At 33.6% G+C, this 13,022-nt stretch overlaps 1 protein-coding gene across 1 annotated transcript; it reads right to left on the reverse strand.

The window, feature by feature from the left end:
• Nucleotides 1-888: 888 nt before the first annotated feature.
• Nucleotides 889-12,248, reverse strand: LOC129218014 (uncharacterized). Its single transcript, XM_054852192.1, has 3 exons — nucleotides 12,043-12,248; nucleotides 10,296-10,495; nucleotides 889-1,430 (listed from the first exon to the last, which is right to left on the reverse strand). Exons 1-3 carry the CDS (start codon nucleotides 12,227-12,229, stop codon nucleotides 1,023-1,025), a joined length of 795 nt encoding a protein of 264 aa, XP_054708167.1. The 5' UTR covers nucleotides 12,230-12,248; the 3' UTR covers nucleotides 889-1,022.
• Nucleotides 12,249-13,022: the final 774 nt, after the last annotated feature.

Consider the following 13,022-nt stretch of genomic DNA (forward strand, 5'->3'; position numbering starts at 1 on the left):
TTTGTGAGTGTTTTGTGTAAAGAATAGCTGAAAATATTTATGCAACACAATTGTAAACTGAATTGTACCTTATGTAACATGAGTCAATATATATTATCTGAACTGAAATATTAACATGTCGAAGAAATAAAATCTTAATTTTATTTCATTTGTTTATTTTTTATTGTAGTAACTTACTCAACAGAAAGAGTTTACCTGCCTCTTTCTTTTAAAACATATTTTACACCACAGGAAGTGATATATTATAGACACAATATTTGATGTTTCTTTTTTTTGGGATTGGTCAACTCTTATCATTTTTTATAATTCAAGTAATTAACAACTTATATTTACAATAGAGGAGGGTAATTCAAAAAATTAGAACAAAAATTAAATAGAGAATATTTTACTAGAAAAATTTACTCCAAGGTACAAATTTACTGCACAAATTTAAAAATACTACTTCAATGCAAGTTTTATTTTAAATTATAGTTCACTTTTAATGTACTGTAATTTCCAAAAAATAATAATAATTGATAATCTGAACTAATTCCCTTTTCCACACCTTCTACTACATATCTAGCAATAATATTCTACTTAAAAGTGTAAACAACATTGAACTAACAACTAGGCAAATTAGGACATTCTTAGAGATTAGGCTAACAATGTCGAAAAACATATCATGTTTAATCACATATTTTTGCACTATTAAAAACTACAATAGTTATACAAATATACCAACTTTTTTTGACAAGACCCATTTTTCCACTCTTTAAACAGCACGATTAATTTAAGAGAACTAATGTTTCTTTTTTATTGATGTTGCTTCTAAAATTATTAGTGAAGTGAGTCAGAAAACAATAAAATGTTAAACAAGCCTTTATTAATTAAAATCATTGACATGGAAAAAATAGTGAACGCTGAAATACGAAGCATTTATATATGATTATTCATCCACCTCCACAAATATCTATGAGACACGAGAAAAAAATTTATACATAAAAACAAACAGGAATTGGGGAAAAAATGCTATGGCCAAACATTTAGTCACAATGATTATGTTTGTGCTGCATCAGAACTTTCATTAAATCCAGTCTGCATTTGTCTTTCTTCTCCTCTGTCTCGAGCTCAGCCATGCTGGAAATAATAAAATTGGCAAAGTGCGTATCTGTTGCTTTGGTTTGCTTTCTTTTTGTAATTTCGACATTCAAGTCTTGCAAATATTTTGTAGCAACAGATACAGAATCCTCCCCACGGTCATCCACCCCCTTTCTTTTCTTTTGAGCTGGTTCAGAGGGGCCAGGGCTGTTTTGGGTAGCTGGTTGGGAGTAGCAGTGCTCTTCAGCTCCCAAATCCAAAAAGCTGGTATGTAATTCACCCTCTTCAGGATCGGCAACTGAAGAAACACTGCAGCTACTACCACCAGCTGCAGCTTCAGATCTCTGTGACTCCTGTAAAAATAAAAGAATAGTCAATTCAGGGCTCGAAATTTACGGTGGTCCGCTGGTCCGGGACCAGCGGGCCACCGTAAACATGACTTGGACTACCAAGAAATAATTATCACTGGTCCATCGGACCAACGGCCCTTGCCATCGTGATCAGGACGATTCGATCCTCATGAGGGAGAAAATTTGTTTCTTCCCCTTTCTGTGCATGCGTCAGGCAAGGAGTTATCTAGCGAAGGAGAATGATTGAAACAAACACACACAATGGGAAAGGGAAACTGAGTCACATTGACCAGTGTGCTTTCTGTGGTGGGGGAGCAGGTGTGGGACGTAGCTCTTTATCTACAGACTCTCTCAATGATTTAATGTGGATAAATTTGGATACTGTAGACATCGAGTTATTTAATCCAATATCAGCAGTGACATTATGGCTAAAAAGTGAACAAAGAAGAAAAATGTGTGCTTCTGCTGTCCAATAGCTTGCTTCCTTGCATTTTGTTAAAATTTTGTCTTTAATACCTCATTCAATTTGATTTTCATAATTTTTTTTAATGTGATTCTCTATTTATGATGATGTAAAAACGTTTTAACTCATCTCGGAATAAATTTTTGAATTAAATGTTGCTTAAATTATATTTTTCAATTAGAATATGCCAAAATATAGGCATTAAATTTTTTGTAATTTTAAATTTTAAGTATTTTCAGTTTTTAATTGGGACGTGTAAACGGACCAGTGAAAGTTTGCTCGGACCAGTCAAATATTTTAGTTACTGGTCCCATGGACCAGTGACTACACTTTTCTTATTTCTACCCCTGGTTAATGTATTATCAATTTGATCATATCGGCTATCGCTTTGGTCATAACTCAGATTTGCTATAACAGTTTTTTGGTTTAAATCTGCTTTAAGTGTATGACCAAAAATTTCTCCTACACCATAGAAAAGGGGGATTAAGTTGAACAGAAATGAACAGTTAAAAGAGAGGAATTGATACAATTTTTTAATGCACAAATTTTCTTGAGTGCATTTGGAGTTGATTTTAAATAAGAGTGAAATTCTGGATTTCATTTCATACCACTTATTTTGGGAAACTTATCTTAAGAAGAAAACTGCAATTTGTAACTGCTTTTTCATTAATCTCCACACAAAAATATCTTTTCTTAGAGTGCATTTGGCCCAGAAAAACATAAAATATATGCAATTAAATATATATGCATTACTTGGTTCATTGGTATGAAAATGTTTAAACAGTTCTACCCATGCAATTCTTTTTGGTCTAGAGACTGGGCAGGTTGCCTATTTGAAAGAAGAACCGTAGAGAAATTGAGGTCCAAAAAGAAAATATATGGCGATTTTCATAGCTAAGAAACATGGCATAACATAATTTCCCTATTTTTGCAAGGTAGAATAAAGGTGAAGTCGGCAAGCCATTTACGTAAACACTTAATTATAAACCAATAAAAACTGCAACATTTATACTTGTACAGTAAACTCCCGATTATTCGCGGAATTGGGTGGCACAAGTGCTGCGGATAAATAGCATAAGGTTAAAATGAAGAGACAAATAAGGTAAAATTTTTCCTTCCTCAAAAATATGGCTGTGTTGACGCATAATACTTTCTGTAAATAGTAGTGAAAATGTTTTGTATTTTTGCACAACAGAACTGTAGATAAAAACTGTCACGTATGATAAAGAAAGCACAAAAAAGAAATAAATATAAAAGCAAATAAATAAAACAAAAACAGAGTTTCAAGTTGCAATTTTTCTTTTGAAAAAAAAAAAAGAGCCATTGGTATTTGCTTTTTGCTGCGAAACTGCATGTTCCTGATTGTAGATTAACCCTTTCCGGCGCGGTGGTCACAAAAAGGGACACCAATTTTAAAAATTTCTTTTAAAAAAAGTTTTTCTTTAAAACTCCAAAAATCGCTGCATTAGTTGCTTTTATTTCTCTGTAATGCACACAGATGGCAGCACTATTAAATATGACTCTTTTTGTTGTCTTAATTTCTTGTTCAAAATACCTCGATTTTCAAGCTCAAATACAATATTTTTTTCAAGATTTTAAAATTTACACCATAAACTAAATTAGTCAACCATTTTCCCTCAGGAATCCTGAGCTAATCAATCATAATTTTGTAAAAGATTCGAGTTCATTTTTGAATGCATAAACAAAGTTTCTTTCCAGGTGTCCCCAAATGTGGACACCGCCCGTCTAGAGCATTGATCTCGCTGTTGTGGGTGAAAGATGTAATTTGATACATTTCAGAAAAGGGGGACCAAAAGAATAGTCTACAATGGGCTTTTGTTTATTTATTTTGGGTTCTTGACCCAGAACAGGTGAATTTGAAGGTCCATGCCTGCACACATTTGAGATTTGCTTTTCCTTCCAGACAGTTGTATACTTTTTTTATTATCAGCTTTGATATAATTTTTTCTGTAAATGGTATTATACAGTCGTATTTTTTCATTTAATATTTTATAGCACAAAAGGAATGCACATAAAGTAAGAACAATGTGCCAAAAATATTTTTAACATTTTAAATTGCTTATTTAGATAATTTTATATAATCTATATGAACTTTCGTGAATTTTACTTCATCTTTATCTTGGAATTTTTATAGTAAAAATATTGAATTTTGTGTTCTAAATATTCTTAATGGCATAAATTATTGAAATAATTAGTAAAAATGCTTAAGAGCTTAAAATATTTGAAATTACTCCAATTGTCATACGTGGTAAGCATAACCACTTCAGAAAACAATTTCTGCCCTAGGCGGGCGGTGGTCACAAACGGGGACACCACCCCAAGATAGAGGGGGTGAATTAAAAAAAATTTTGACTGTAAAATCTATGTCCAGATAACCAATTTATCCCATCCATTGTGTTTTTTTATTATATTTCTAAAATTTTAATGACCCGCGCCTGTAAGGGTTAACTTGCGGGTAATCTGGAGTTTACTATAGTTAATAAAAGTAAAAAATTATATTTAAAGCTTGAAGACTTGTTACAACATCAATTTAAAAATTTTTTTTTAAATGGTACTGATACAGAGAAAGCCAATGTAATTGTAACACATAATGAGGGTTTGAAAATATCCAATATCAGCATAAAGTAACGGATTAAAATAGTAAATGCAACTTCAAATGACTGTTGTCTATTTTCTTATATGAGTATTATAATACATATAGACCTCAAAATAAAAATTTCTTTCATTATTTATATACGTAATACATTTCTTGTAAAAATATACATACTTAAAAGGATATTTTCATTTGAATAATATTTTTCTTCATTATCATAAAATTATCTAAATATCAGTGGTGGCGCTAGGAAATCTCCGACAGGGTGGCAAGCTTGCCCGACAGGGGGGCATAGCCAAATTTTAGTTTGCAAGATTACACCCCCCCCCCCCCAATTCAGGTGATAAAGAAGCTAATCATTCTTTGCGTCTAAGAACACGAATTCCCCATAAAAATCAAAAGCAAAAAATAAAAATTTTAAAATAGATAAAATGAAATATGTAGGGGAAAAAATCTAATTTAAAATGAAAAACATGAAACTAGGTTTTTGTGAACAGGGTCATCACGAGATAAATAAACTAGAACTGTCTGAAAATCAAAATTTGACGAAAAATTTGAATATGATGTAAAATCATTATAAATGTGTGCTCAGAGTTTTTTGCAGAGAAAGAAACTTAACAGGAATTTAATTGTGGGTGTAGAAATTAGGGGGGTTCGGGGGTTCTCCCCCGGAAAATTTTCGAAATTGTAGCTCTGAAAACGCATTTTAGATGATCTTCGGTAATGTCAAGGAGAGAAGGGTTTGGGTGCTCACCCCCAAAGAATTTTAAGAAATTGAAGTCCAATAAACGAAATTTTACTCGATCTGTAATGGTATTTTATAGGGAGTGAGAGCCAAGGTGCATCCCCGAAAAAGTTTCAAAATTAAAGTATCGAAAACGCAATTGTAGGTCATGTTTGGTAACGGGGTTAGTGACCGATTAAGATACTGAGGGCTCCTCGCTAAAAAATTTAGAAAAGGTGCGAATTTTTACGGTTTTTAATTAATTTCTATGGGAATAAAAGGTCTACATCGATTAGGCCTAGCTGGTGGTGGATGGAGCCGGCGGGCAGCCGGGCTAATCAAATAAATAATCATGATCATGTTTCATAGGGGCCGCGAACATATTTCATTCCTAGATTTTTTAAAAATATCATCGTAGAAATCACAGCTATTTGGAGGAAAATGTGTGGGCCGCCGAAGCATGTTTAAAACAGAAAATAAAAGTTAAAATGTAGTGAGCGAGATTTAAATTATTGAAGTGAATAGTCACACCAGTAGTTCTAAGCAGGACTGCGGAGTCGGAAGAAAAATGACCGACTCCGACTTGGGGGAAAATTAGAGCCTTCGTCTCTGATTCCACAAGAACTGGCAGAGTTGCAAAAAAAGGGAAAAAGATCGACTTCGATTGTTGAATTTTAAAACCTTCGACTCCTGACTCCGACTTCGTTACCTCAAAATCAGTCCGACTTCAACTCCTCACCGTTGGTTCTACGTTTTTGAATGTACAAAACGAAAGTAATGTGTGTGTGTGTTTTGTGTAATCCAAAAGAAAAACAAAAAACGAAACTTGATAATATGGTAAGCACCATGCTAAACTCGGTAACAAACGAAGGTGAAAAATCGCGAATCTCGTTTTTCAAATTCAATGGTTTGCCATAGTACTCAAAAAGGACTATTACTACAGTACACTCCCGATTATCCGCGGACTTGAGTGGCTCAGGTACCGCGGATAATGCGAAGAAGGTTTAAAACCAGAGGTAAAGCAGACAGAAATTATCTTATGCTTGAGAATGATTGTATTGTAAATAAAACGTGGAAACGTTTAAAAGAGATGAGGCATTAAAATATATTTGTATTTCAAGCTCTACAGAACTAGAATAAACTAAAATTTAAATCATGAGGTTGACTTTCCGTCAACCTAAAACATTCAACAGCCCAGAAGTGAAAACAGTGTCCACAACAAAAAAGACCACCCCATCAGAGAATTCCCAGAAGACCTGTAGGCGTTTTCCTAACCTTTCTCAATAGGAACAGATGATAAGGATAATGTCGTACGCTCCTTTTAGGGGATAAACTAGGGATCTTCAGTAAACACATGTGTTTTACCGAAATCAGCTGAACGCTTTCCCTTGAGGCACGTGTCAAAGAGAAGTCGATGACAATGCTTCGACTTTCACGTTTTTTGAGAAGGAGCATTTGTCGTGGGAAAAGGGGAAAAAAAAAAATCTGGGACGAATTGATTTCAGATCCGTGTTTTTGAAGAAAAATTTTTTCACCACAAGGATTGAGTTAACTATTTTTTTTTCTTTTTCCGAGACTTTCGCGGATAATCCGCTCGTGGATAATCGAGAGTTTTCTGTACTTCAAACAATAAGATTTACACTTAATGTTATTTATAAAAATCAAAACATTGAAAATAACTAAAGCGTCTGGTGGACAAAAATATTGTTTCGGCTCTCCTGAAAAGAGCCAATTTTCACATTCGGTAGTTCAGCATAATGCCGACGATATTACGCCGTAAACAAACCTATTAAGTATCAAAGTAATTAACATTAATTGCACAAGTTTCTCTTGTGTAAGGTTTTTCTTTTTTTTTAAATTAACTATATACCTAACTTTTTTATTTTTCAAATTTTTTGAAGCATTCATAATTCGAAAATGCATAACCATTAGTTTCAAACTTTTTATTGAACATGCCAGTTGAAATCTGTCATACTTTCAAATTTTAAGTTTTAATTCACTTTCCAGACTAAGGCAGGAAAAAGTCAATTCAAAGTCTTACCTCAAAATTTATCTACATGGACCATTTTTGCAGATCTGCGGAGTCGGAGGGAAAATGGCCGACTCCAGCTCAGGGCCGGATTTAGACTTAACGGGGCCCTAAGCTATTTTAGGTATGGGGCCCCTTTTGTAGTTTTAACAATGTTTCTCTCGGTGGTGTAAGAGAGAGAGAGAGGCATTTAAATTTTTTTTCTCCTTTACTATGTCTGTCTCTTTCATCTGATACATACAGCAATACTTTAATTTTTGTTGATCGTGTTTTAATGTGTTTTTCTTGATGTCCTGTGTTGGATTGACCTTAAGAGGGGAAATGTTATCAAGAAAGTGACACATGACTCCCTTTTAAGTGGAGTACAAAATGTTCCCAATTGTAGGGAGTCCAGGGATTTCTTCCCCGGAGGAAATTTTGAAAAATAGATATAAAATTCTGCATTTTGAAGCCTTATAAGATGTAGTTGGAACTACAAAAATATCAGGACAGAAATAGGCAAACAAAACTTTTTTTAAGTTATAAATTATATCAAAAATTAAGGTAATACACAGTAAAAATTGTTTTTGATTCGAAAAACTAATGACAGCAGTCGACAGAGAGAAACAGCGCGGGAAACGAAAAGACAACTCATTGCTTCTTGCTCACATTGGCTTTCGATACAATTAGTTTTTAATCACCCCTCCAACTCACCGACAAACAATTCAACTCCAACTCCTTTACCTTAAAATCAGTTCGACTCCAACTCTCACTCCGACCCCGCAATCACTGGCAGTGTTACAGGCATTGAGAAAAAATGACTCCGACTCTTGGAATTTTTAACCTACAAATACCGACTCAGACTCTTTGTCTCCAAAATCTGTCCGACTCTGACTGCGCAGCACTGCTTTTTTACACTATTTTAGTACTTGAAAAAAAGCGTATTAAAAAAAAATAGAATATAGCTCGCAAAAAAAAAAAAAAATTAAGCAAGATTGAGTCTGGTATCAGTCTGTAAGTTGGTTTGATCGATCTCGAAGGAGCAATGTTGACTTTTGAATTGGACTTGGTCCGATCAAATGATTACAGCGGTCTGGGCTAAGCGCAGCTTTTACTTTAAGTTAGAAACATGAGTTTCGACTACATGATAATATCTGAAAAAAATAAATTTGGAAGCAAAATGTATGTTTTCAATTGCTTTTAACACATGATTTATTTATTTATTCAATTTTGCCTTTTCCAAAAGGTTCGCCCTTCCCCCAGACACAAAACTATTATGTAGCCTACAAACAAGATCAATATAAGTTTTTGAGAAAAATGTATTTAAAATGTTAAACATCTATTTGCTTTTATTATATTAGTCTAAAGAATTTTTTTCCTGCATTTAGCATTTGCCGACAAGACATCATTACACTAAAAAATTAAATCTACTTTAGTACACTTCCTTGTATGAGGTAAAAGGATAGTTTACTCATCGATATGTTTTGATGCAGAATAATCCAACAATAATCAGAAAAGTTGTAAATAACTATAGTAATAACTTACTTGTAACTTCTGAGTGAAAATAAAGTACTTTAAAACAAATCAAAATGAGTGCGTCTGCGTCTGCATACTTGACATGCTGAAGAAGAGCTGTTTAGCGAATGTAATAGAAAAGCAAAAATCTCCGAAGCATGTTTTTTCTCCGATGACAACCCCCTCCCCTCCCCTCTCGTCCTGGCTATTGTCATTCGGTACGTATTTGTCTCGTAACCCGATGACGACGCCTTAGGTCTGACCGGTAATCACCACTGCATTCTGCAAGCAAGGACGGGAGGGGATGGTACTCTTTTAGTGTAAGTGGACACCCTGAGGTCAAAACCAGCTCATCGACACCCTGCATCGACAAACAGAAATTTCAAGGATCAAAACACACCATTTCCCCCGAAGCAATAGCTATATTTTGTCACCATCTGGACGACGTTATACGGACTCGGGCTAACCTTGCCTCAAAGGGGATTGGTTTTTTGTTTCCTTTATATATATATATATTCATATATAAGATACTTCTACTTTTTGCCAAAGCAAACAGATTCCCCGACGAAATACTAAATTCTCCCCGACGGGGGGGGGGGCAAGACGTTTCCGACAGGGGGGCAATTGTCCCCCCCCTGCCCCTCCCTTGGAGCCACGTCTGCTAAATATCATTATCTAAAATAATACTATAAAAATAAACATCAAATAACTCATATTGATTATTAACATTTTCTTTTTCTGACTAATGTTTAATATTTCACTTGGTACTTTTAATCTATATTAGTACTGTAACATTCTTAATAACTTTATGAGTATTAAATAAAATAAGATTATTTCTAGATTTATATTGTATTCATGATGCATTAATATATTAAATAAATATTGTTCATTATAATAAATGAACATTGTTCATGTGATTAATATAATTTAAATATGAAAATATCGTTGTTCTAAAAATAAATATTGAAAATATCAAAATATCATATTTTCAAAATAAGTATTGCACATACATCATGATATATATTGTTGGATATATATTGGCAAACCCTGCACATAATATAAAAAAATTACAAGTTGTACTGGTAGCATTAAACCCTTAAAAATAACTTATTTGATGTGATTATGCATCGTTCCACCTTGCTGCTTTGAAAAGACATATAAACGATGCTTTACTCTATATTTAAAGGCATATACATATGGTATACATAATGAATCATTGAAAAGGAGAAATTCTCACATTATGATACAAATAATGCTAATTTTTACTTCAAAAGAAAGTTTCGAAGAAGAAATTAGGAATCCTCCTAAACAAGGCAGCTATGCAGTTATGTTTGTTATATGAATAACAAATTTTCCCAAAACAGAATAGATCGTCATACTATTTCGCATCTAACAACATATATATTAATTCTAGTACCTTTTTCATAACCACAGACATGACTCAATAAAAATACCACCTACACTTCTTTTCGTACACAGAAAACATATTGAAATAAATTAGTACTTCTAACTACATTTTAAATTATATTAAAGGTTTGACTTACCATTACAATTGGCGCTCCTCCAGGTAAATTTGAGGTACTTGGTTTCGGAGTCACAGAGTCCTGCAGGAAGGACAACCGTGGGAAGTGCACCCATCGTGGCTGGATCACGTCACAGCCACTGCCACTTTTAAATTTCCGCATGGCTTTCAGCTCTCTCTGGAAATAGGTCCTCAAGTTGCTGAACTTTTTCACTAGATTATCTAAAATAGATAATAAGAGGAATATTTATACAAGAATTCTCAATTAAGAAAGAAAAGAAACTATGATACACACAATGAGAAATGAAATCAACAAGGGCACTTTCCTCAAGATCAACTCTCATGATAAAATAGCTTTAATTAATAGATAAAATAACTTAAATTTAGGTTAGAGTCAGGGCCAGATTTAGGGGAAGGCAGGCAGGGCTACTGCCCCGTGGTCTCCACAACAAAGGGGCCCTCACAGTAAAATGTTTACAAAATATCCTATCTTTCACGGGTCTAATTATCGGTTATATACATATATATCAAAATATTTGGATATATATCAAAGTATCGGATATTTTTGAGAATATGATGATCTTTTCGAACCCTGATTAGGGGCCTCAACACTTTCAAATCCGGCCCTGGTTAGACTACTGAAATTTCATCTAATTAAACAGATCTTCTCCGTAATATTCGTTTATACATACTCCATGAACTGGGAAAAGTAAATACTTTTGCGCTTCAAAATAGAAGCAAATAATACAGACTTAAAAAGCAAAAATGTGCAGGAATACTACAGACATGTGTTTCGGTGTTTCAAAGAAAGCAGGTTTTTATCAACGCAAAAAATTGCCGAAACACATGTCTGCAGTATTTCTGCTTTTTAATGTCATACTATTTGCTTTCATTTTCTACAAACTAGTTTTCAAGGACATTTTGTTGATGACATGTATGATCAAAGAAAGACCAAGTTATTTTTTGCGATGGAAAAGCAATTTATAGTACAGTGAAACCTTTGTACGTTGACCACTTGCAGTGCACTACTTTAGTGGTCAACTTACAGAGGTTGAATTATATGACATACTAGATCTAATTCTGTGCCTAAAAGTATTGGTCAACTTAGACAGGTGGACACTTTTACAGGTTTTACTGCATCTACTATGTGCTAACCATGCATTGCTAAGTTTAAATGGCACAAAGAATATAATTCACAGCCTAGATTTTGACAGAAATCTATAGGGTGTATTTAATGTTATTTTATTTGATTAACTAATACATTATATTCAGAGTGTTCAATTATATTTCAGAGTGAAACAGTCGTACCCTTTAAACTAAACTCCATGATTGTTATTTTAAAAAAAATGAATAACAATTTATTAAAACTCCTACTAAATAATGCACAATGCATGAAGTAGCTTCAGTAAAAGCTGTATTCTTCATGGACGTTATTACTTTAAAAAAGTTGACAAAAAAAGAGATGAATGATGAAAAAGAAAAATATTACAAAACTTCTAAATATATTCATTAAGTTTTGAACATTTCAGAACTTTGCAATATTTTACCTCAAAACATAAATTCAAAAAGTCATTTGTTGAAATGTAATCAATTGGCGTCATTTGAATGGAAACGTCGCCAAGCTTCAGTAACCAAGCTTTATTACAATTATCTCAATTTTTACATTTATTTCAGAGATAAAACAACGATAATAACATTTTAAAGCAATTTGATAATATTTCAGCCAGCAATATTTATGAACAGAATTAAAAGCAAGTTATAATACTCACCGTATGTGAACAGTTCTGATGCAGCTGGCCATAGTTTGCACAATTCTTCCCCAATTCCTGTCATCAGATGTTTTTTATGTGTTTTTTTCAGATATAACAAATCTGACGGGTCCCATAGACATTTGTGAGGGCGGATTAAATCGATAAAATATGCTTCGTATTCAGTCGTCCACTTCATTTTTTCCATTTCGCGGGCTTCAAACAACACAGCAGCCATGTTGGATATTCCCCAACTTGATACTTTTTTCCTATTGGCCAAAACTGCTAATGTCGCTCGATTTTTTCCCTCCGCTCTCAAAAAATCGAGCCTAGCGGAACAATAGAGAAGATGACGTCAGGCTCGCGAAAGTCGAGCGAAAAAGTTGAGTTGGGGGAAAAGTTGCCCAGTGTGACAAGGCCTTAACTCTAACTTCAGCTTCAAAACAAAACACAACTACACCGTCCGTTAAATACAGCAAAACCCAGCCGCCATATTTGAAAAAGGTTGCTAGATTCTTTTGTTTATCGCCCTATTTGGCGATAAGCAAAATGAAGCAATTCTTTTGATACAATCGTTACGGATCAAGTTGTGTTGTAGCTTTTCAGTTCACACACACTTATTACAGTTGCTACCTAATTTTCAGGTTTGATATTTAATATATTTTATTACATATTTGTTCATCACTTTTTTTTTTTTTTGTTTAATCAACTTGCTTCTGTAGCAAGATTTATAGGCATAAAAAAAATTGAAAGATAACAAAATTTAAATTTAATCTCCGAGTGCTTTCTCCTGCGTTAAAATTGCTTTGAATGTAATACCAATAGCTACACTATGATACTATACTATAACTTTAATTAATGTGTTTGTTTACCGATTGTCGAATATCTAAATTTGTTTAAAATTAGAGCTCATGATAACTCGTCAATAACTCGAAGTCCCAAGAGACGGGCTAAATGGTTCGAGTTATTGATAGTTCGAGCTATGGGAAGTTTTTTTCTCC

Source organism: Uloborus diversus, chromosome 3, assembly GCF_026930045.1.
Source record: "Uloborus diversus isolate 005 chromosome 3, Udiv.v.3.1, whole genome shotgun sequence".
NCBI lineage: Eukaryota > Metazoa > Arthropoda > Arachnida > Araneae > Uloboridae > Uloborus > Uloborus diversus.